The 25,945-nt window shown below is 36.4% G+C and overlaps 1 protein-coding gene across 1 annotated transcript in view; it reads right to left on the bottom strand.

Annotated features, from left to right (window-relative positions):
- The window catches only part of LOC140138325 (laminin subunit alpha-2-like), a 188,060-nt gene that overhangs the window by 32,516 nt on the left and 129,599 nt on the right, over positions 1–25,945 (bottom strand). The window contains exons 42-56 of the mRNA XM_072160235.1: positions 24,810–24,992; positions 24,188–24,342; positions 23,562–23,705; positions 22,771–22,901; positions 22,125–22,272; positions 21,054–21,172; positions 19,466–19,776; positions 17,953–18,076; positions 17,456–17,582; positions 17,124–17,312; positions 12,982–13,130; positions 11,880–12,071; positions 10,202–10,320; positions 8,342–8,380; positions 2,414–2,570 (exon numbers count right to left, since the gene is read on the bottom strand). Of these exons, the coding sequence (XP_072016336.1) occupies positions 2,414–2,570; positions 8,342–8,380; positions 10,202–10,320; positions 11,880–12,071; positions 12,982–13,130; positions 17,124–17,312; positions 17,456–17,582; positions 17,953–18,076; positions 19,466–19,776; positions 21,054–21,172; positions 22,125–22,272; positions 22,771–22,901; positions 23,562–23,705; positions 24,188–24,342; positions 24,810–24,992 (2,287 nt within the window). The remainder of the gene's footprint in view (positions 1–2,413; positions 2,571–8,341; positions 8,381–10,201; positions 10,321–11,879; positions 12,072–12,981; positions 13,131–17,123; positions 17,313–17,455; positions 17,583–17,952; positions 18,077–19,465; positions 19,777–21,053; positions 21,173–22,124; positions 22,273–22,770; positions 22,902–23,561; positions 23,706–24,187; positions 24,343–24,809; positions 24,993–25,945) is intronic.

The raw sequence follows: 25,945 nt of genomic DNA, 5'->3' as shown, positions 1-25,945 counted from the left end.
ACCGAAATAAATAAGTAGTGTAGAAAGTAAATGTTTAATCAGACTTTCCATTAGACCTAGATTTCACAACTTTATTTGTCAGCAATAATGAAACCGAGATATAGGCAAAAAAAAAAAAAAAAAAAGAAGTGAGAAGAAAAAAAATGATAAAAAAACATAAGAAAATTGACATATAAAAGGTTCATAACTTTGCAACCAAATATTCAAGAGAACTTGGGATTCAACATCAGTTAGTCTAGGTACTGAGCAGGTTAGTATTGGTAGTAACTCAATTTTCAAAATGTCTGACTTTGGCCTGAGTGGATCAGGTCACATATCGGTCTTTTTAGGGTGTGTGTGTCCAGCTATTACCTATCTGAAGCTGTCACCAGCCAGCAGGGAAAATGAATTGTGCAGCCCTGATGCAGATAGACCTCTACAAATATAAAGCTTGAAAAAAGCCTAAGAAAATTAGAAGAGTTTCTTGACCTAGCTTTACTAATCGTTTCATATACTTTGGTGTAGTTAATTCATTCGGAAGTTCAAAACATTATTTTACACTACAATTTGCAACTTACTGATTAAGTCAGAAGTTTTTGGACGCAACATTGCACATTTTAGTTCCAGTATAAGATTTAATTTACAAAATAATGTTTCATATAATGCATCACAAGAATAAACATAAACAAAGAGCAAAAATATGTGTATAAGACCGAAGGGGGTAAATGCACCACAATTTATATAGTGCACAATGCCTCACTTTGATCCAAAGCCTCAGCACACTTTACAGGTTGTTGCTGACCTTTCGAGAAATTTCACTCGCATCCTCAGATGGACGGACAAAATGAATGACCGACGGACAACCAGGAAACAACTCATCCAAATATATCAAAATTGGCCTAGAAATGGGGGTCATTGATATACCAAATGGCCAAAAATGCCACCCATGTTTGCGGCACATCCCTGTATGGTCATTTGTATTACGTTCCTGGGATAAGACCACTGAGAAATGGTTACTTTAAGTACAGAGCCAATGTGATTCAGACTTGCTACAGATCAAATGATATCTTGTAAAGGCCTGCTGGGTCATTTTACCATCGTGGGAAATAAATGTAGAACAAACAACAGCAAGTATTGAATCCATATCACAACAACAAAAACAATGAAACTGATTTACCTTAACCTCATGAGAATCTATCTTAATGTCATTAGGAAAAATCACACACGCCCATATAACAATGAAACTGAATGAATATATATATTCATGTCATTAGGAATAATTATACAAAAATATCACAAAAACAATGAAACTGATTTACCTTACCCTCATGAGAATCTATATTCATGTCATTAGGAATAATTACACAAAATGGTGGATGCGGTAGGCTACCCTAGCAGATGTTTACAACGGATAATTAGTCAATGTACTGGTACGAGATGTTACCATCAAACACTTGTAGCCATATGTTATGGGCAATTATATATCACAGGTCACACAAACCTTTTGTGCTATTTTTATTTATTTCATGCTTTAGAGCTGTCATTAGAACTTTCAGATCTAAAAGTTTATTTGAAATCTGTTTATTTCAAAGCCATACTGCATGATTTTTTATTTTAAAAGATTTTTTTAAACCTGATATTTTTGGCATTCCAACTTGAACTGAAATTGGAATCGGGCAAATTTGTTGTGTTTGTTGGATAACAAACAGAGCACTTTTGAATTTGTAATTACGATATTAAATTCCCCAACCTTCACAATTAAAAGGCCCATTCAGAGATTTGCTCACCCGACGATTATGAAAATCATAAAATTCAGATTTTGATACCTTTGTCATTGTCATAGATATGCTAACATAGCCTGCTAGTAGTTGTAGCTACCGGTAACCCGTGTGGCTACCGGTCAGTGATCATGTGCTTGGCATGCAGGGGGTCTAAAGTTCACTCTCTTTTTTTTAATTCAATTCGATATGACTTTTCGAAATAAAGTTGCATTGTTCCAAATGAGGTATCAAAATATGCAGAATAAAATTAGCCATCTAATGATTACTTTACGTGGTACTTTAGGTCAAGTATCTTCCAAGAAAATGCTTTTCTTTTAAGTGTTCAGATACTTATTATGCGCAAGCATACCATTGGCTATTCATTTAAAATCCACACTACCCCTGTGGAAGATTTTGAAATATCTTCCACAAGGGAGTATAATTTCAAATGAAATGAACACATTAGGCAGTTCCATTTGAATTTCATACACCCTCTGAGAAAGATTCAACCTGAATCTTCCTCTGAGGGAGAGTGAGTTTCAAATGGAGCTACTAATGTGTTCATTCCATTTGAAATTCATACTCCCCTTGTGGATGATATTTCCAAAATCTTCCACAGGGGTAGTGTGGATTTTAAATGGAATAGCCCATTATAACATGGAAGCACTACTCACAGTTTCGAGACCATGTCCGGTTCCACTGCCACTTCTGCGTGACTATCGCTTGTAGCTCCGAATCGTATTCCACCGGTTATAACCTCAGGTTCTCGAGGTCTGTAACAGCGTTCTAGAAGAGATTGGTTGGTAGTTGCGGTGAAGATGTTTGCTGGAGCTGCCATGTCGAGAAGGCCAAAGAAAAAAAAGCTTATGTTTCTCCACTCATTTTAGGCATAACATTTTTTGTTTGTTTGCTGCAACCTGATGTGACCTGTCAGTTTAGATTTGTTGCCCGCAATTTTACCCAAATTGAAAGTTCCTTTCGCAAATTGTTTTTTCACTGCAAAATCTACACCACAATTTTGTGTATTTTGTTTTACAGAAACTTTGCACTAAATTTTGTAATGCTTTAACACCCTGAGCACTACCTGCCGATCTAACATAAACTCTGATTGGTCAATTACATGATATCTTCATTTAATCACCAATCAGAATGGAGCTTTGCAAATAATTCACCCCAATTTTTTTGGGTGGTGAAATTATTCTAACAATGTTGCTGATTGGTCCAATTGATAATGCAAACTTCTTTTTGGCCAATCGGCAGGTAGTTCTCATGGGGTTAATTATTGACACAAGGAAAAAAGTTGACAAGCCATCACTAATATTTCCAGGCTATTACAGCAAACACACAATATATTTGTCATGCCTGTTAGGGTGCGATGGTGACACCCCATAATAAACCCTTATGGAGAAATGAATTAGATTATGGACTGTTAATTACCCTTCCTCGTATTAACTCGCGGGTGTCGACTGCAGAAGACAAGTTGGTTTTTTTTAATTCAAGAAATTTCAGAATTGTAAATGTCCATGACCACATTTGGAATCAGCATGAAAAATGCATTATAATGAGTACAAACAAACCAAGTATTCATTCAGTGGTTCTTGAGATAGCCCTTGATATTTTGAGAAATATCTTTTTATGTTGAAGCCTTTGACTAGCACTTGGAACATTAAAGTCTTTCACATCCAAATGAATTACATGTGGTACTTTTCAAATCAAAGAATTTAGATAGGAGAAGCCCCACTCTGTGTAATATTATGGAAAATCTGCAAATATGCTCAATCTTGGCTAAACAATTTGGGACAATTTTGATCAAAATCTTTTGAAAATTGTTTCAGAGAGAAAATTCTGCTATAAGGTATGTCATGATGTTATCTTTTGAGTTTTTGGTAAAGGCTAGGGTTAAGTTTTGGGTTACGAGTTGGATTGTTTTTGATGAGTCAGATGATAGAGTTTATAATATTATTATTAGGGTTACTCATGACATACCTTACAGCAGGATTTCTGTTAAGTTTCTATTAACAAAACATCTTAAGATGCCAGGAAGATGGGCACTTGCTAAACAATGGGGACAAGGATGTGCTGCCACATTGACTGCCATTTTTCATCTCCCTCTTACTGACTGACCCCCTTGTTTGTTTTATTCAATAAACTGTCACCAAAAGACTCCCTTTTTCAAGAATTGTTGACAATTTTCTGATAATCTCTCATCCAATGACCCCAATTTTCTCTGTAAAATTGACAAAATCACAATTACAAAATTAGCATTTTGATCACTTTTTGAAACATTTTGTATGAAAAAGTGGTCAACTTCAATAATATGACACACATTTTCCACAGTCTAACAGAAATACCCTCCCCCCTTTGGTAACATTTCTCCAAACAGAAAAAAAACCACATTTTTGTGTGTCAAGTCCGTCGCTGAACTTGTGTCTGCACATGCCTGTCACTTTCAAAGTAGATTATTCCCTGGGCTCAAATGCTTAATACTCTGATTTTAAGTCTTCACATTAGGTGTTTCTAATGACTTTTAATGCTATGCGTGGTAGCCATGCCTCAACATAAAAAGTCCAAGTTTTGAGATATTTCGTCAAAATATTAAGAGCTATCTTAAGAACCACTGAACCAATACTAGGCTTTTTTGTACTCATTTTAATGCATTTTTCATGCTGATTCCAAATACGGTCATGAAAATTTACAATTCTGAAATTTGTTGAATTTTGAATTGTTTTATCTTGTCATCTGCAGTCGACACCAGTATGGAGAAAGTTAAGGTTCATTAATTCAAATTTCAATAGGTGAAATAAGTAGAGAGAACAAACAGAATAAATGACTTCTTATTGGAATTTTCCCATTCTCTTTTCAAATTGGAATACAATTTTCAATCCTCTGTTCAAATAATTGCGGCAAAGTTTAATGCCTTAAAAAATATTTCCGAATTATCAGCATTTCTTAAATCTGAAAAGATACAGATCCTTTCCCAAACATATTTAAAAAATCTCTGCAGCTTTTGCTGGGCTAATCCATTTCTCCATAGGGTTTTTTTTCTGGTTCAAACTGCAAACACATAAATGGTGCAATGTGACTGACTGAAACATGTGACAAATTGAAAATTTGAAATAAGAAACAAAAAGTTTTATGACAAGTGTGTTACATGATACAATTAACATTGTCAAAGAAAAGAAAAGTATATCGAACTGACATCCAGAATACATCAAATAATAGTTTGATATTCGGGTTAAATTGTGCTTTCAAATGTAATGCAACATGAATAATTTTACAGTTTCCACTGCAAAAGCTCAAAATTAGCTATTCCATTGAAAATCCACACTCCCCGTGTGGAAGATTTTGGAAATATCCTCCACAGGGGGAGTATGAATTTCAAATGGAATGAACACATTAGGCAGCTCCATTTGAATTGCATACACCCTCTTAGAAAGATTCAACTTGAATCTTCCACAGAGGGAGGGTGAGTGTCAAATGGAGCTGCCTAATATGTTCATTCCATTTGAAATTCATACTCCCCCTGTGGAAGACATTTCCAAATTCTTCCAAAGGGAGAGTGTTGATTTTAAATAGAATAGCCCAATGAAATATTTTGTAGGATGAAAATGCTTTTGGAATGAAATTTGCTTCGAAAATGCATCGATCAAATACATCAATGAAATGTCCTTTAATATGTATGGCATGATTTCACCAAACATTTACTAAAAAGTTTAAATGATTTTATAGATGATTTTTACTTTCTGAATTAATAAATGTAGTAGATGAAGATAAAATAATGACATGAATTATTATTATGTGACATGTGTAGTATAATTACTGCATGTTAACAAATTCCAATGTTTCATTCACTTCATCTCTGACAAGTTTTCCAAAAAAAAACCAATACAAATATGTCCTGTTGTTAACAATAAATTTTGGTTGCTTTTCAAAATAAGGTAATCATATACCACATGTATGTTTTCTTTTGCCTACCATGAAATAATCAACTTAATCAAGTTAAACAAATAATGTATAATATCTTGATGCCTAAAAGTTAAAACATATTTTCTCCACATGTCCTTTTATGTATTAATTAAATTAAATCATGTGTTATTTTTAGTAATTTAGCTATTAAAATCTGTCAATATCAGGTTTACAATGCTTGAACAATTAAAAATAAAAATATTTCAAATTTTGAACTTTGCAAGTGCAACAGAAAGAAACAGCAGAAGACTGGCAGAAAAGCATCATGTTAGTTATTCCAACAAAAAGGGCTCTTCCATTTAAAATCCACTCTACCCCTGTGGAAGATTTTGGAAATATCTTCCACAGGGGGAGTATGAATTTCAAATGGAATGATCACATTAGCAGGTCCATTTTGAAACAACGGGAAGATTCAGGTTGAATCTTTCTCACGTGTATGAAATTCAAATGGAGTTGCCTAATGTGCTAATTACATTTGAAATTCATACTCCCACTGTGCAAGATATTTACAAAATCTTCCACAGGGGTAGTATGCATTTTAAATGGAACAGCCCAATACATTTAGCAGAAAATAGAATATTTGGTTAGCATAAATAGCTCCATCACCAATAGAAACAAAAAATAAAATTATAGATTGCAAGCCCGCTCCCGTTATGACATTTTTTTTGGTTAGTACTTTTGTTTATGTTGCTTTGCATTTGATTCCTAACAGAAAGTAATCCATGCACCAATGCAGTCATTTCATCAAAGTGCACCAAATTAATAACCATGCAGTTGAATCATTGGAGAAACATTCGCCATCAATTCCAGACCTCTGCAACTATGGCAACAAGTTCCTTAACATGCAGGTCAAAGGTCAACTGATTTTTGGAAATCATTTAATTTTTGTATAAAATGAATTGTGAATTGCTAATTATAATAAAATGGTAAATTTGGTTTATACTTTTATTAACTTGTATGTATCGTATAAATTTTTAATTTTCAGTTTTACTTGGATAATGACCTTTGACCTTGCATCTAAAGGAATATGCAATTGTCTATTTCAACAAAATCTTACAAAATAATTCTAATCTATTCTCAACTGTCAGCTATCTAATGTATCTAATATCAACCTATCTAATGCTATTTACTAATCAATTTCAATAAAAAATCAAAGGAAACTTGGTCAAATCATTTTTTTTTCTTATAAACTAAAACCTAATTGAACTGTAGTTTAAATTTAGAATTCAAGATCATTTTGTTAATTGAATAGAAAATTTCTTTTAATAAGAAAAAGAACAGGAGTTCAAAGGTTGAAGATGTTAAATCTCTAAGAAATTGACAAGTGACAGGATTAAGAATTTTAATTTCATATTTGTTTCACCAATTATTCGGAACCATCTTTTGTTGCATGCAACATTTTAACATAAAAACATAACGATCATTTTATGCACCTGAAGCTATAATAAGGGTTCATCATGCAAATGAGCTGCAGTGAAATGGCTGAGCTGTGCACATGCAACATGCCAGTGATTGGTGCTATTAATTTTACTACTTGCATCACTTCTCTCTCTTCTCCACTAATTGGGCTATTCCATTTAAAATCCACACTACCCCTGTGGAAGATTTATCTAAAGTCTTTCACAGAGGGAGTATGAGTTTTGAATACAATAGACAATTGGGTAACTTTCATTTGAAATACTCACTCCAGTTGTGGAAGATATAGGTAAAGCCATAATACAAAGGGAGTATGAGTTTCAAAATGATTAACCTTGACAAATTACATTCGAAAAACATATTCCCTCTGCGGAAGGTATTTCCAAAATCTTCCACTGGGGTAGTGTGGATTTCAACTGGAATAGCCGATTAGCAGTGCATGCAATTAATTGGTTGAAGGTTGGCAAAGTACTTTTCTGAGCATATGGTGTACATCTGACATGCAAATTATCTACATATGGCTAGGTCTTGACCAAATAATTAACAAATAACAACTACTACTACTCCATATTCAAGAAAAATACAAAACTAATTTTTTGGGATTCAGAAAATATTTACCCTGTTTAGTCAAATGAAACATAGCTAAATCTTCATATTTTAATTAGTTCTAACTGGCAATAAATGTCAAATTTTGGTATTTGGCCAAATTTTGGAAATACATGCAAGGGCCAAATCATGCGTTTTTCGGGTGTTTTTGGTATCTTGTGACATTCAAGTCCAGAGACTTGTACTAAAACTGTTTTCAGGATATGCATTCTTATTTTTGGAAAACACATTTTCTAATATCTTTTATAACAATAATCAAAATTAATGTAAAAAATTAATTCATGTGCAAACTAATATAGCTTATTCTCTCAATTTTGAATGCTTAGACTTGTGCCAATTCTTTGAATTTTTTGACTGCAATTGTAAGAAATCATGCAAAAATTTTTGGTCCATTTTCCCTTTTTAAAAGCTTAACATTTTTCACTTTTATTGCCAATTGGAACTAAGGGATTAGGATTTGGCTATGTTTGATTGGGGCAAAACAAGGTAGTGGTTTTTTTTTAATTCCAAAAAATAAGTTTCTGTATTTTTTTGGAATAGGGAGTAATTAACATTCATGCAATGGTCACTTGCACTGAACTGACAAAGATTGTGCGTTTTTATATTCAACCAACCTAAAGGTCCCAAGTCGTCACTTTCTGGTGTTGAGATCACTGCGGACGGCGGTGCCAGGTGTGCATTTTGGATTATTTTAATTCAAGGTAGATCACACAAGCAGGTAAAAAAGATGAAAGCCACCAAAGTGAGAGCAACAAGGGTTGCGAGAACAGCAACGAGGGAGGAAAAAGTAAGCAAGGGAAAAGGTAAAGATCAATATTTAGTTAGACAAGAAGCTTATACTAGGTACAACTGGGCTCTTCCACTTAAACTCCACAATCCCCTGTGGAAGAATTTGGAAAATATCTTCCACAGGGGGAGTATGAATTTCAAATGGAATGAACACATTAGGTAGCTCTATTTGAATTTCACACACCTTCTGGAAAGATTCAATCTGAATCTTCCACTGAAGAAGGGCGAGTTTCAAATAGAGCTGCTAATGTGTTCATTCAATTTGAAACTCATACTCCCCCTGTTGAAGATATTTCCAAAATATTCCACAGAGGGAATGCAGATTTTAAAGGGAATACCCCATTGGTGTATCTCTAATTGTGAGTATATATATTGCATTGACATTAGAATAAAGCTTTAGTTTCATAGTTTGGAAATACATTGTGGGATATTGTGGTGGGAATAATTGTAGCTGTGGGGGAGGGAGGAAGGAATGTGGGTGCAATAGTCCTACAAGCATCTCACATTAGCTTGCAATGATGCTGAACATAATCCATGGCAAGCATTGGGCTGTTCCATTTAAAATCCACACTCCACCTGTGGATAAGTTTGGAAATATCTTCCACAGGGGGAGTATGAATTTCAAATGGAATGAACACATTAGTAGCTCCATTTGAAACACACCCTCCCTCAGTGAAAGATTCAGGTTGAATCTTTCACAGAGGGTGTATGAAATTCAAAAGGAGCTGCCTAACGTGTTCATTCCATTTGAAATTTATACTCCCCCTGTGGAAGATATTTCCAAAATCTTCCACAGGGGGAGTGTGGATTTTAAATGGAACAGCCCAGTGTGTAGGTGTTCATCATGTTTGATGAGTGTATTTCTAGAAACAATTTAATATTCTGAACACAAAATGACTTGATGTGGACATTGTATGCTATGATTCTAAATCTGACCTTTCCTAAACATGTTTCAATCCAACAACCTACAATGATATGATTTTTGGTTCTAAACATTTGACATAAAATTGTAACATATGGTTTCTGATGTTTTTTCTCTCTAGCAAACTGTCACAAACTGGCGGGCTTATTGTGAGGACCACAAAACAATGTTTAGACATATATATATTCAAAAAATAAATTGAAGTACTACATGTATAAATACACACATAAAAATTGCTTTTTCCTTTTTTCTGATTTTACAATATTTTGAAAAATAATGTTTCTAGAGTTGCTATAGCCTAGTCACAAAAGATTTTATTAAATAATATTGATTGAAAATGAAAACTAGCATCATCTTTAGATTCAAAATTTAAAATAATGTATGATACTATCTCATTTTTGATCCCTATCCAAATACTGTTACTGTGTTTTTTACTTAAATTATAAAGACAAGAAGTAATACGCACATACACAAATTGAAAAGAGACAACAAGTACTGTCGTCTGCTTAATATTCTGTTATACCTCAAAAAGCTGCTTTGTGCGATTTTTTTTATTATTGTCATCTAATTGTGATGAGATACAACATTAACAAATAAAAATCACACAAGACAGCCTTTTGAGATGCAACAGTATGTGATGCAGACGACGATATATGATGATGCTGCTGCATTGAAACAGGACAAAACACTCTCATATATCACAATAAACATGTCAACCACACACATCAACAGACATACAAACATATTAAACCGTGTGACAAACCTAGTGGTCCCAAATCTGTAGTTGTTGGCAGCTCAGTAGTAGGAGGTGGCACCACTAGTGGTCCACATCGTCCAAGATCTGCTTTCTCAAAATTTTCTGATTCGGCAAAATCTACAACACTATACGCAACATGCAAGTGGAGATAAAAAAATTACGATTGTTATGGCATACGTTGTGAAAAGAATACAATTTTAGTTGCAGTTTTATCCTTTATTTTGCCAAGGTTTAACCACTCTCTGGCAATCACATAAACACAGATTAAATTATAATTCAACAACTCTTCCTATACCTTTGCTCAGGAGCCAACCGTTGTTGATGAATCCAGTTTTACAGTAGCGTACATGTTAACGCACGCGCATATATGAGTTATGTGTGAGCGTGTAAAATATATCATGCCTGGGAGGGGGGAGGGGAGGGGGAGGTTACAAATAGTAAAATTTGCCCAAAAATGTCAACATTTTAGATCAAATATACCCCAAATTCTGTGAAATTTGTCCGAAATATAGGCTCCAACGATCAAGTCCCTGGCATTATTGACAATTTGTTATTCAGATAAATAATTCTTATAATCTTGCTGGTACATTTCTATGAAATTAATCCTGCTGGTACATTTCTATGAAATAACCTGTTTTAACCCTAACAGCTCAAGATCTTACAGCACAAATACACTGGGCATGCATGCAACCCACGTGATGCACCAACGCAATCAACCTGAGTCATAGTAGTCTCGGTCCCAGCCGATTTGTGCTCCTTCGTCACTAAACAAACCGTCTGGCGACAACCCCATAGTGCGTCTTTTCTGGTTGGCTGAACATCAACTCCCGAAATACTGGCGTTAAATTTTGCTGTCAATCAACGCTGGGCTTCAGCGCATGCAGCAGTTGATGGACAGCTATGCGGTTACATAAATCCACACAATGTATGTCAGTACGCGCTGCAAGTCGCATATACATGAAAGGCGATATCAGTTGATCGGCGCCTCAGTGGCTGCTAAAGCTAGCGTACATTTTTCGTTTGCGGTATCTACAAATAGTGAAGGACCCACGATGTTTAGTGTCACTTACACAAGTCACGTCCGGCCGCGTCCTATAGCCAATTGAAAACAGTTTTATTTGGAAATTCATTAACCTATCAGCGATTGTCATTTTGGGGTTGTCGCCAGACGGTTTGTTTAGTGACGGAGGCCCCGAGACAATCATAGATACACAGTTTTGCTGGCCGGGCCAGTGAAACACCTGTTGCTACCGGTCACCAATCGAGTGCTTGGTAAGCGAGAGGTCTCGGGCTCGAATCCTGAAGGAAACAAACAACTTCTTTGTTCATCTTCCTTCTTTATTCCTAACTTCTTTCATTTCCATTTACGGAAAAGCACAGTGGGTGTTAGGGTTAAAGGTATGTTTACAATGTTAGATTTACACACAAAAAAGAGAACATATGTGACACGATCAAAGGAAATGAGTCGGATGTCGCTAATATTGATTTTGAGATATTGGCAAAGAAAGTGTTAAAATTCTTTTGTTTTATATTGTTTTCAGTGATTGATAAATTGACATTACTTCACAATTTCTGAAAGCTCTAAACGTCCTCTTCAGAAACTTATGTAAAACTCATTTTCGACCAGGGTCGACATGTGACTCATTCCCCTTGATCATGTCACATATATTGATATGAAACTTACACGCCCTCTACGCCAATAATGAGGTTTTCAATACATCCACTGAATGCAGGTAGTTGAGCTATCTTATCACTAATGATTATATCTGGTCCCACATTCCCTATGTACAATGGGGAATTCACCGCAACGTGTGTCTTGCTCCCTTGTGGTAGTTTACCTCCCCTCTGTATGGTGTCATCTACTGTGATGCGGATACTATACATTAAAGAAATGAAAAGAAATGAAACATGCATTTTGTAATTAGTTTACTGTAGCATACTTAACCCCATAAGAACTACCTGCGATTGGCCAAAAAGAAGTTTTCATAATCGACTGGACCAATCAGCAACATTGTTAGAATGATTTCACCACACACAAAAAATGGGGTGAATTATTTGGAAAGCTCCATTCTGATTGGTGATTAAAGTGAAGATATCACATAATTGACCAATCAGAGGCAATGTCAGATCGGCAGGTAGTGCTCAGGGGGTTAAAATGTTATGGATGACTCCACATGCTGTCATTTCCTGATCATTATTATGGTGTGTACCTTTATCAGTCAGTTATAAAGACGGTACGACAATTATAGTCGGACCATGAACATCTGACCGGGTTTTAAGGATTCCCAATAAAATGGTAATAAAAATGTTTAAAATTCCTCATAATTTTACACATTTCAGAGAATCAACGTTTCTTCAAATATACCTCCATTTTTACTGCCGTATAGTGCATGCTCAATCATGACTTCTGGCAGTGATATTGGGCGATATATTCGTTTCAGTAAAATAGACTTTACACCTACAACAGATTGTGACCAGGATTAGTTCCAGAGGTTCCATTTGCATAATCTGGGAGAAGTATATTAGTGAAGAAGGGCCCAACTCCAGCTCGTATTAAGACCTGTACCGTTGCCATGGAAACATCATATATAATTTCGAATGTATGTAATAATTTATGGCCATGTATTAAAGGTTCCCTGAAGATGAAAACATTCTCTCTATAAAACTTTTCCAAATTTTAAGTTTTTTCTAAATATCTCAAAAACAGTTTTGATGGAGTTGGGCCCTTCTTCCACTCAGGTATTCAATTATGTCCACTGTATGTGTACCATGTAACCACTACTTACAATAGATCATCCTTGGTAAGCTGGACCACATGAGAGTGTCCATCATTAAACAGACCATCACCCTTGCGTGTAACCAAGGTCAATTCTCCTTGACCAGCGTTGATCTGGGCTTGGACACGGCCTCTGTTTAGGGAGATTGAATACGACACCTGCAACGAAAACAACATGTCAATTTGAACCACTTTATGTGACACTTTCCCAATTATGGAGAAGTCATCTCTTTTGCTATCAGGTTTAGTTGAATGCCTGCATTACACAGTAAAATGGGATGTTTTGTGACCTAATTTGACTTTATGACATCGTCATGAAAAAGCGGAATATGTTATTTCTTCCGTTCACTCTCTGTTCCATTCCTTGTTATAGTCTCTTCATCATGTTTAAGTTTGATTAGTGTGCAATACTAAATCTAGTCATTATGAAAGACAAACCAATGGATTTCTGAGTAGAAAGTAACAAACTTTGGCATTTTTACACACAAATATGTCCGTCATTAAAGCCCATACAAGTTTGGAATGATTATAACTTCAAAACGAAAAAAGCTATAAGGTTCGTTCAAGTTGTATTCTCTGTGTTATATTATCAGCTGTTTTAATTCTGAAAAATAGTGTGATTAGTTACAAAATGTAGCCGATATGAAAGAGAAACAATGCTCACCCTAAAACAGTGCCCAGGACAGTGTAGGGAATAATCAATAAGTTACAATACATTAACAATAGGATTTATTGATCTGGAACGATATGTGCACAACACATATAGCTACATAGATATAGTGTGTACATTATCAGTCCAAGAGAACGCCAAATATGGATCAGGAGTATTACATAATAACCCTGCTATGACAATAGCTGAACTAGGTTAATTGTATAATCTCCTTATGTGGTTAGCATGGCTGGGCCAGGAAATCCACAAGGTCAGCCAATGTATGTACATGTATTCGGTACATGTGTCATATCTTTTACAATGGGTGATAAATTTCTGGTTTGTTTTATTTCAAAACGCAACAGTCGATATTCTAAAGCTTGGTCCAAATCCAAGAGAAGAACCAACTCTAGTAATTTATGTGGTTTCAAATTATATCAGACGTTGCCTTTTTGATAGAAATGGTGTTTGTTGATGTGCACAGTTTCCCATTAGATCATAACATGCTGTTGTACATCCAAGGTCAAAGGTCTTTTAATCCATATTTGGCGTTGTTCTGGGACTGATTATAACAAATTCATTTTATGAGACTATCTGGCCTAAACTTTTCCATATGGACATTGTGCTATTCCATTTAAAATACACACTCCCTCTGTGGAAGAATTTGGAAATATCTTCCACAGGGGGAGTATGAATTTCAAATGGAATGAACACATTTGGCAGCTCCATTTGAAACTCACCCCCCTTAGTGGAAGATTCAGGTTGAATCTTTCTTAGAGGGTGTATGAATTCAAATGGAACTGCCTAATGTGTTCATTCCATTTGAAATTCATACTCCCCCTGTGGAAGATATTTCCAAAATCTTCCACAGGGGAGTGTGGATTTCAACTGGAATAGCCCATTTCAAGGTAATCTTTAGTAAATAGGGTCACTTTACAAATCTTCTCTACAATCTTAACCATTCAAGTGAAGATATCATGTAATTGACCAATCAGAGGCAATGTTAGATTGGCACAGGGATGCAAATTGTGCGGGAGCGGGGAGCACCGCTCCTAGGAAATGACAGTCAAAATTGAGGAAATAATGCCTTGGGAAGAAAAAGGAAAGAGAAAAAAAGAGGGAGGGAGAAGAAAATAAAAGAGGAGAGGAAGAGGGGAAAAGAGGAAAGAAAAAGAAGAGGAGTGCGGTAGAAGATTATGTAGAGGGAAACAGATCTCAGCAAAAGATAACAAGTTAATAGGGGAGGGCTATGAGGCAGTAAAGCTACTGAATGGGAGAGAGGAAATCTCAAGACACTGGTTGTGCAAAATTGGGAGGAATTCATGTGATTGTTCAAGAAATAAGAGCAAAAATGAGAAAGGTGTTGGTGTTAGAATATGGAAATGGGTTATAATGCATATAAGGAAATTTACAATTCATCACCAGAGGAGGTATTCAATGTAATATAACAGGAAAAAAAGAAGTTTGATGAGGGCAGGTGGAAACAATAGGTGATAGGGCACCTAAATGAGTTAATTTATAGAGAGGCAGCAATCATATCTGAGGAAATTTATAGATAGTCAGCAATAAGGATTTTATGGGAACAAATACTAATGCCAATAGTGAGGAGAGGACGACCTGGAAAATATTGAGGAAATTTAAAAAGAAGAACCATAAAGCACTGAACAAATTGTGCTCCGTCTAACAAAAAATGAAAGAGGAAATGGGGGGCCGGGCACAGGAAAAGAAAAGGGGAAAGGAGCCTGTGTCCCACCAAATACCAAATTTTTGCGCGCACATCACATTTTTATGATAAAGCCTTTTTTGGAAGCTCGAAGACTTAACATAATGTAGCTCTAAAAATACACACTATGTTAGCATTCTCATCTTTTGAAGTGCAGAATAAACCCATTTTTTGTCTGGTATGATTGAGGAAATCTTGAGCCTAAAAACCTTGCTCCTGAGGAAGAAATCACAATTTGCACCCCTGGATTGGCAGGTAGTGCTCAGGGGGTTAATGTAATCTTACAGAAGGTTTCTAATTTTAAAAATACACCAAATATTATTACGCTAAATAATGTATTTTGTCATATAATAATCATTTCACTTAGGGATTCAATCATGTTTCACCGTTGTTCATCACCGATTAACAACGATGCGTCTGCGTCGTCTGAGTGGTTTACTTCGGCGAGGGCAGCTTTAGCTGCCCGGTAAGTAAACCACGCAGACGCTGCTGACGCGAAGTTGTTAATCGGTGATGAACAACGTGAAACATGATTGAATCCTTTCAACAACGAAAAGAAGCTAAAGATCCTATAATTCACGATTATTTTACGAGGAATGTCAGTTAATCATTGCCACTCAGCCTTACAAAAACTTCGATGATTTCTTTGTTGATACCAGCAATAAAACTACAGAATAAAACGGCAATGTTTAGCCACTAACAGAAAAATACTGAATTCAACTTGTAAGCTGGCATACGCACAAAGGTTCTAGGCATAACGAATTTTCTGCGCAGAACGCTGTAGTCTCGCTGGCGTTCGGCAGTATCTGATACAGTAAAAGTGTGGGTTCATCACGGATTAACAACGGTTGGCTCCTGTACAAAGGTATAGGAAGAGTTGTTGAAAATCTCTTATTACACCAGTCAGTCTATAATACCAAATTTATTAATTCATTATTAATTCGTTTTAAACAATTCCTTGATGTTAGCACTGGTAGTAGCCATTACTACCAGAAGACAGGAAGTCTACAAAGGTGACCTCAATGCTGTGGGTGGTCTTCCTGTCCTTTTCAATGGGACATCAGTAACCTTGGTCAATTTTTTAGTTTGTGAGAGCATAACAAGAATTTCCGTCAATGGATTTTTATTTCAAGTTTTTCATAACATATTAAAAAGGCAGAGACCCCTGATGTATAATAAATTAGCTAGGTAAGTTTTGAGTAACCTTGATGAAAATTATCAAAAAAGTGCCTATTCTTTTGTGTGTGTATGGTCCATCACCTGTCACTTGGTAGTCTTGTAACATTTCTAATGGCGCTGCCCATGGCCACTTGATGAATTGTTAATTCGAATTAATCAATTCGATATTATAGACTGAATAATGTGTTTGCTGACTATGATACCTGCTAGTCTAGTAATATTAATCATTTTAGCAATCTCTTATTACACCAGCGCAATGTACATTTAGTTTTTGAAGCAAACCTAACATTGTAAGAGTCTAGTCATTGTGGGAGTATCCCATCATGCATTGCAGTGCATCTGCTTAACTTGCTCCATAGCAAATGTATAGGCCTACACATCCGCTAAGATATTGAGAGCAATGGATGGTTTCACAATACTTGAAGGATCTTTTTTTTTTTCAAATACAAATCTAAGCACCCATGATTCAAGCGAGTAATTGAAAGTTGAAGTGAGGGATATTTGCTATGGCATGTGCAATTGTGGTACTGCAAAGCATAATGGGATACTTTCTTCAGCTGCTGTGAGGAAAAGTATTGAAAATCAGTTGGCTGTGACTTACATCAGTGAGATCCGGATCCACATCTTTCTTGCGTCGTCCGGCGTTGACCATTTGACCTGCCGATAACATCACAGCATCCTCTTGTTTACTCGCGAATGTAAATGACAACTCGGTCTTCGGTGGCAAGGCAAAGTTATGTAGGGCAACGTAGCCCTCACTGTCACCATAGAAGCCAACATTGCGAATGGCCTGCAGAAGGACAGGAATAACAACAATAGTAATAAGATTTTGTATTTTCAATAACCTGCATTTGCGTCTGCGTCAAAATCGGTGATATAGTGACAAAGATGTGCAGTATTAATTTATTTGTTGCCATTTCAAGATATACTTACTTGTGTTGGACATCCTTCAGACACACCTATAGAGTAACCTGGTTCAATCAGTTTCAGAGTAGATCTGAAGAATTTAATTAGACTGAGGCAGCCGATGTAACCTTTGGTTGAAATGCCTAGTTCCGGCCTGAAATAAAACAAGAAATGGGTGACATGATGGGTTTGAAGGAGAGCAATTATAAAGGGTCAGGGATCGCAATTTGTAAACCTACTTAGTCCATATTCTAACTAATGCTACTTAAGTTTGTTTGGTTTATATAAGGTGGAAAAATAAGACTCATAACACCGTGTATTGATATAGAATGTCATGCAGGCAGTTGGGCGCAATGCCAATTATGACTAAGGTTTCAACTCTTTATGGTCAAACTTGCATTTGCATAATTGATCCTTGATTGGTTCAAAATTGGACACAGTGTTCATTTTGTCCAATCGGCAGGTAGTTCTCATAGTGTTGAAGAATACCTGATCCTTATCATATTCCATTGTTAGATACTCACTTGATTTGAAAGCCACGAGTGACGCCTCCAACATATAAGTTACGGCCTTCATTTACTTGCATACCACCCAGGCTTCCTGGTGAAACTGCACTGCCTACCTTAACATTGTTCAGTGTCAGTGTAGCTGCAATATTTAAAAAAAAATTAATTAATTTTGGATTCATATAGTGGATTTTTCCAGAGGATTCACAATGCGGTAATTTCGCTGCCACTGGTGAATCATCAAAATCAGATTGCATCAACTAGGCCGGTTGCAGCTGAACCTGGTGCAAACCTATCCGCACTTAGATTGTAACATACACCAATTACCTGTGCAGCTCCCAAACTCTATTGGGTGAAGGATGTTTTTGATAACCAAACAACTAAGGCCAAAAAAAAAAAAGGTTCGTCTTAAAGCTTGCGCGCGCGTTTGTAAAATCCCATGATTTGACAAAAAACAAATGCGGAATTTTTTTTTATTTCAAACAAAAATTTTTTTATAGTTATGAAAAAAAGTCGGGAATAAAAAATTTAAATTTCTCGTGAGCTTTGAGACAAACCTTTTTTTTTTTTTTTTTGCCTAATCACTGATTATGAAAGAAGGAAACTGGAGAGCCCGAAGAAAACCTGCGAGAGTGAGCATGGATCGGGATAAAGCAAGTACACATATAGTCCTTATGTAGGGCCAGGGCTTGAACCCGGGACTCAGTGGTACAAGGTGATGGAACAAGTTTCAAGATCTTCCAAATGTTGATCTTCCAATTATTCTTGAGTTACTGTTCTTTCTTTGAAGACACCTGTTTAGTCAGTGGTATAATCTTTGTGAATGGGGACATAATATGCTGTACTCTGTATTCAATTCTGTCACCAATTCTGTGTCTTCAAACAACGAACATCAATTCAACAATTAGTGGGTTTTTAGCGGGTTCGCCGTCGGACAAGTTTAGACCTGCCAAGCTTTGGTCAGTCGTAGCTCTGACTTCTCCAGGACAAAGTACCTAGGAATGAGACATGTAGACCACCCCTTGTCTACTGATGACTCTGAAAAGAGCCGTTTGCTGAAGACTGCCCCTTGTCAACAGAAACAAGCAGATCTCGCCTATCTGCTGATTTTGTAAGTTTTGGTGGCTCTGAAAAGAGCCGTTCAATGAAGACTGCCCCTTGTCTACAGAGAACTAGCAGATCTTGCCTATCTGCTAATATAAAGGTTTTGGTGGCTCTGAAAAGCGGCGAACCCGCTAAAAACCCACTAATTGTTATGAATTCCCGTCGTAAAAGCCTATCCCACAATCAATTCAACAGTTAGAAAGTCTCGAAACTCCCAACTTGCGACTTTACGTTCGTTTGGTGGGAGCAGGTAAAAAACTCATCTTTATCCAGATTAGTATTGCTGCTTGTTTTTGTATTTTTGCTTTAATTGTTGCTTTGTATATTCGCTTGATTTGATTTTGTATATGTTTTCTTGTAAGGCGCTCTGTGCTTTGTGGAGCACCACATAAATATTTTACAATAATAATAACAATATGTGACATACCAATTTGCTGTTGTCTGATGACTACAATAGGTATCCACTCCCCAGTGTTGACTTTCTCTGGTGATGTAAATGAGCCTACACCACTGCCACAATTGTGCTTTATAACTAAGTGTCCTCTGACAATTTCAATGGACTGGAAATCAACTTGATCCTCGGATGCCATAAAGTAAAGCAATGCATCTGTGGCGTAAGTTCTTAAACTAAATGATATGGAGAAGAATTTGTCATTGTAATCTGATGGTCTTTCCAAGTTGCTGTAGCCAGTCCCGTCAAAACTCACATATTCTTTGGCCTTCTCGTCTACTTCAATTCTGTGATTTTTGAGGAAAAAATAATGGAGTTAATTCTAGACCTGGACAATACCAACAGCTATCACACTAATATACACATACTATTGAGCTATTTTTAACATAGATTTTGGTTTCTTTATCAAACTAATCATCTGTTTCTGCTTTTTTTGGGGGGGGGGGATTTTTATTCTATAAACTGCATATTTGTGTGCAAATTGAGTGCACTATTTACATATATTTTAAATTTAATTTAACCAGATAATATTATATGCTCAACATTAATATAATGAATAGTGTTGCTATGAGGGACTTGAGTTTATCAAGGTCCAAGAGCCAGGATTGTAAATCAAAAATCTCACAGAATCCATCCACATGCTTCAATGCATACATTGTTTCAACTGTAGAATTCATTATTAAATGTTTAAAGAGGAAGCCCCACCAGAGCAGTTCTTCTGGGGTGAACCAAACCTAACTGGTTATCAAATTAATCAATGACAAGGCTTTCTCTGAATTTGGTGCAAATTGATGTTTTAATGGTATTGCATCAATAACCACCTGTCAAATTCAGAGATAACCTTGTCACTGATTAATATGATAACCATGCAGGTTTTGTTCACCCCAGAAGAACTGCTCTGACGGGTCTTCCTCTTTAAATAAAAAGCAGGGGTGTGATTGGTGCTTTAAGAAAAAAAACCCAAGGCAATGAAATTGCGAAGCGGAGCTCGCGGAGCTTTCGCCTGTTGCGGCGGGGGGTCCAGGGGCCTGCTTAAGGGCCCCTGGTGGGGTGTAGGGGCAACGCCCGTGGGGTCGAGGGGCCAAAGCCCCCAAGCCAGAGGGTTTTACACACTTGAGCACCACTGGAGATGCAATTTCATGGGGTAAAATGCAAAATGAGAAACTGTTAAAATACTTCACTTTATAGTATAAAAACATTTATTATCTGTGAATACATACTTCCAGTATCATATCATTCACATGAGAAATTGCATCACCATTTTTGCACAGTACAGTGTGTCTATAAATCATCCAGTCAGGGTTCTAAGGAATTTACATTTTAAAATTGGAGATTTTCTCATATCCGAACTGAAAATTCGGAAATGTGACATCTCTGTTAAGCATTTAGCTCTTGGTCCAGGGCCACTCCAAAAGCGACAAAAAAAAAAATTTAAAAAAAAAATTTTTGTTGTTGAAAATACAGATTTTTTTTTTTAAATCCCAAAAATCCGGAAATCCGGAAAAATCACACCCCTGAAAAAGTGCAACTGTACATCAAAACTACTAATTTGTTCCTAGCTTACCTGACATTACAGCCAGTGCAGTTTCCTTCAACCGTTAAGAAATTCCAAAAACCAATAAATTTATCATCAAATGTCACTTCAGCCATGCAACCATGGAAGGACTTTACACCTACCACATCCTGTAAGTATCAACAAAACAAATTACCAAACATTAACACTACACTACAGGTAAATTAGGTAATCGGAACTCTATTGGCTCCGCGATAAACACACATGCACATAGCGCGATACAGAAGCATGCACACGTCTTAAATTGTGTAAAAAAAAAAGAAAAAGCGCAGTGATTTATAGTGCGCTACGCACAGGCACAACGCCTAGACGTTGATCCACAAGCCTCAGCACACTTTACAGATTGTCGCTGACCACTATGGCCCCACATCATTCCATAAACCATTAAACAACAATTCAGGGACTTTGCTGCTTCAAGAGCGCACACCCTAGACATTCCACAAATAATCATCGCAACCAGGATCAGCTCCCAAATTTCGTATGGGTTACAACGAGACAAATTAGCAGTGAGTTCCTTGTCCAAGGGAATTTCAAGCTAACTCAATTTTTTCCACGAGAGCATACTAGGCACCACCAGGGTTCGAACTCGCAACCTCTCGCATCATAGTCGAACGCCTTATCGATTGAGCTAACTTGACTTAGTACGCTACATGGACGCAACAAGTATGTTTGAGCTTGGCCAAGAATTACTGAATTACCTACAGGCATCTTGAAGGCAGCAATGTCATTACTATATAGGAAGCACATACAATACAAAGTAAGCATGTGGCAACTTAAAAATTAGAGTAACTAAAATATTTTTCACCCTGATGTGGCAGTGACATCAAAAGCATTGAAGCAACTGTTTCACGAGCTTTTTGAGCATCTGCTAGCTACTTGGAAGCTGTGCCTATAATGAAATGCTAAATATAAATGTAAATCACCATCCCTCTCCCCATTCACTGTTGATGAAAGCACTCCACTACTTCTCATCAAACATGCTTATAGTTTTACAGTTCCAACTTATTGTTAAAGTGTTGCAACTATTTTTTTCTTGATTGTGCACAGTGTGCCAAATCTTACATTATATGATGATGGTATTCCACCAATAAACATGGTACTGTTCTCATCAACATCCAAGATCGAAGCACCAGGATGTGATTTGCCTGTTGCTGTAATTCCTTCTTCTGATGGAGAACCACGAACTGTCACAGATGCCGAGTTGCCAAACCTAAGTTCAGATAGGTAATAAATGAGTATGAGTTGATATTTGCTGACTGCTGACACACATTGTTATCTTATTCAATCAAAATGTTGATAAGTTCTAATCACTTTTCCCTTCCAATTATTTGATATCAGAAGGACATTCCTTGTATTCAGAATGCAATTTGATATGTCCGATGTGCTCTCAGGTCCCACAAAAAATAATGTGCAAACATTGTTATCCGATTCCTTAAGAGACTGGTAAAATGTTAAGTTTGAAAGCAATATAATGACATAAAAATCTGACAACTTTGTTGTTTTTCCACTTTATAATCCTCATCTTCCAGTACTGGGTATCCTTCAGCCTACTTCAATCCCTAATAAACGTGCTTTTTATAAAAATCAACAAAAAATATCTAAATAAAAAAACCAGCGCCTAACATGATGTCCAAATTTTAGTCTTGCAGCCTATCGCAGATGATATAACAAAAAAAAAAAAAAAAAAACATACAGGAACAGATGTTACCTTTCTACATCAATCATGTAGCTCTTGTTGGTAGCCAGAGTCTCCGGTACAGACACCATTCCTACACCAGATCCAACATCCCAGAAGAACATGAGTTCTCCATTCAGGGTCTCAAGATGCAAGAAATCATCCTACAAAGCAACAAGTATTGAATGTTATACAATGTAATTTCATTCCTTGAATCATGGGCTATTCCATTTAAAATCCACACTACCCCTGTTGAAGTTTTAGCTAAAGTCTTCCACAGAGGGAGTATGAGTTTCAAATATAAGAGACAATTGTGTAACTTCCATCTGAAATACCTACTCCAGTTGTGGGAGATATAAGTAAAGCCATAATAGGCCTACACGGGGAGTGTGGGTTTCAAAATGATTAACCCTGCCCAATTACATTTGAAAAACATACTCCCCCTGTGGAAGATATTTCCAAAATCTTTCACAGGGGTAGTGTGGATTTCAATTGTAATAGTCCATACGCCATTATCTTGCAGAGCATTTTTAGCAAACTATTCATCTATGTCTGGTTATACGGGATTGTCTGTTAAAAGGGAAAAATCATTTGTAACTTCAAATACAGACATGGTTATAAAAGAAATGATCAAGTTTCAGTTTTCTTTACCATAAGTCATACAAATTTTAAAACATACGATATTGCAATGGAGGGTTGACCAAAAAAGAGCACAAGGCTCATACAGGTTTGGCCACACTGAAGAGAAATTTATGAATGGTCTCCCAATTTCCTGCAATGACCTCAAAATATATATTATTGTCTAAATGAAATATTTGACTTACTGTTGTGTTACTCTTGATATAAAACAGTGAGTTATCCGCCTTGCTAATACTGACACTCATCTTGATAGAATTATAGGCTGACGGGCTGACTTCTGGCTTGTAGGAACGTGCACAGGTGCCATCAGACTTTAATGCAACACGGATCTATTGGAAAGAACAAAAATTAGCAAATTAACAATAGCACTTGAACATGTTTTGCACAGTGATTGAGATTGATCAGTATACCAACGATCAGGAAAATGTCTACTATTCTATCAACTATATTAGGTAGACTTAGCATTGTATAATTATTTAGATTTATATTGTTCAGGCAATGCTAATCTCTTTAATTTCTCCTTAACATTGTGTCATACTTGGGCTTGGAGAAAAAAAACAATTTTTTGACAAAAAATGTGACATGGCAACTTCAAAATTCGAGAAAAAGCGAGATTTATGCCCCCAAATTGGCGAAAATGGAAACAAATGTCTCCCCCCTCATTGGGATGAGGCTATTGTGGTCCATAGTGATACACCTGCCATATGCAGTCAACACCCACGTGGAACACACCTGCGTGGAAACCAGCAGTACAGGTGAAGCACACTGTTGCTAAACACAATACCACCAAATAATATGTACAACAACCTACCTTTGAAGCTTGATTCCTGGCATTTCTAATTTTGTCCCTGAGATCAGCCAGGTTGTTTGCCATAGTGCCTTCAAGTCTCTCCAGCTCTAAGGCTTTATTTGTAAGTGTTGACTGTAGCTGGGATATCTCTTGCACCTTAGCAGTTGTGTTTTGTACTAAAACAAAATTAAAATGTATATGTAACATCTCACAAATAAGATATGCAATAATGTATATTGATGTTAAGAGAAAAATGGTCACTTAATAGTAGTAGAAGCAAGAAGAATTGTGAATAAAAAGCAGGAGGAGAAGAGAATGGGGAGAAGGGAAGGAAGAAAGAAGACAATGAGAAGAAAGAAGAGACATGCAAGGAGAGGAATGTGGTGGAGGAGCAGCATAAACGCAAAAGAACAATAATTATCTAAAGTATTGAAAGCCTATAGCTCTCTAAATGCGCCTCATACACGTTCAATCTTATTGACCAATATCAAAGACCCTAGATACAAGAGTGGATACAAAATCTACCACTGAACATGCACAATGGTAGATTTTGAATCCACTCCTGCATCTAGGGTCCCCAATATTAATCAATATTTTGATCGTATATGAGCCGCATAAAAAAAGCTTTACTACAATTGCGTACCAGCTTGTTCAGCCTGGTCCAAAGCCGTGTTATATGCTTCTGTGTCTTCGGTGATATCATTCATTTTGTTTGCCAGATCAGGAAGGGCAGCTCTCACATCTTTGGTATCTTGTAGAACCTTCTCTGCTTTGTCTTTAGCATTGTCAGATGTGTTGATTACAATATCCGCTTTCATAGATATATCTGCAGATAATAATGGATGAATGCATATATGTGACGTGATCAAGGGGAATGAGTCACATGTCGACCCCGGTCGAAAATCCGTTACATATGTTTCTAACGAGGACATTTAGAGCTTTCTGAAACTGAAAAACCCATGTTGATACGATTTTTCTTTGCAAAGTTACATCAATTTATCAATCGCTGAAAACAATATAAAACAAAAGAATTTTAACACTTTCTTTGCCAATATTTCAAAATCAATATTAGCGACATCCGACTTATTTCCCTTGATTGTGTCACATATGTGAAAAGAAATTTCCTAACACACTCTACCAAGGTGCATTATATTGAACTAATAATAATATTCTACTATCACACGCAATGTTAGCTCTGCCTTGGCAGTCATATGAACAAATGAAAGCTAGCAAATTTTAAAATCCTTCAAATTTAAACCACAACTTTGATTGTTGTCAAACAATGGTTACCACTAGTCAGCATGAATGGGCTATTCAATTTGAAATCCACACTACCTCTGTGGTAGAAGTTAGCTAATTCTTCCACAGGGGTAGTGTGTATTTCTAATGGAATAGCCACACATTCATCATAACCACGAGGGCTATGTACTTGGTTTGATTTTACCAAAAGTGAACAGATTGAGTTTTGCAAAACATGCCACAGGCATCTTCAAAAGGCATAAATTATTCACTTTTGAAGGCATGTATGTTTTTGTATACTACTGTAACCACTCGTGCATAAGCTCACCCCTCTAGATGGCTGATTTCACTTCAAAAATGGGGGGTGGGCTTATAACCGGGGAGGGGCTAGTACTGATCAAACAATCATCCCCTTTTGTCTATGCCTCATGTACAAGCAATTTCTATCATCTATGTCAATTTTTTTATGGAATGTTAAGTATCAACTGATATTTTTTTAATATTTGTTCTAAATGTGAGCGAAAAGCATTGATTTGATAT

The sequence above is a fragment of the Amphiura filiformis genome, chromosome 17, assembly GCF_039555335.1.
Source record: "Amphiura filiformis chromosome 17, Afil_fr2py, whole genome shotgun sequence".
Lineage (NCBI taxonomy): Eukaryota > Metazoa > Echinodermata > Ophiuroidea > Amphilepidida > Amphiuridae > Amphiura > Amphiura filiformis.
This window is presented reverse-complemented; position numbering and strand designations above follow the sequence as displayed.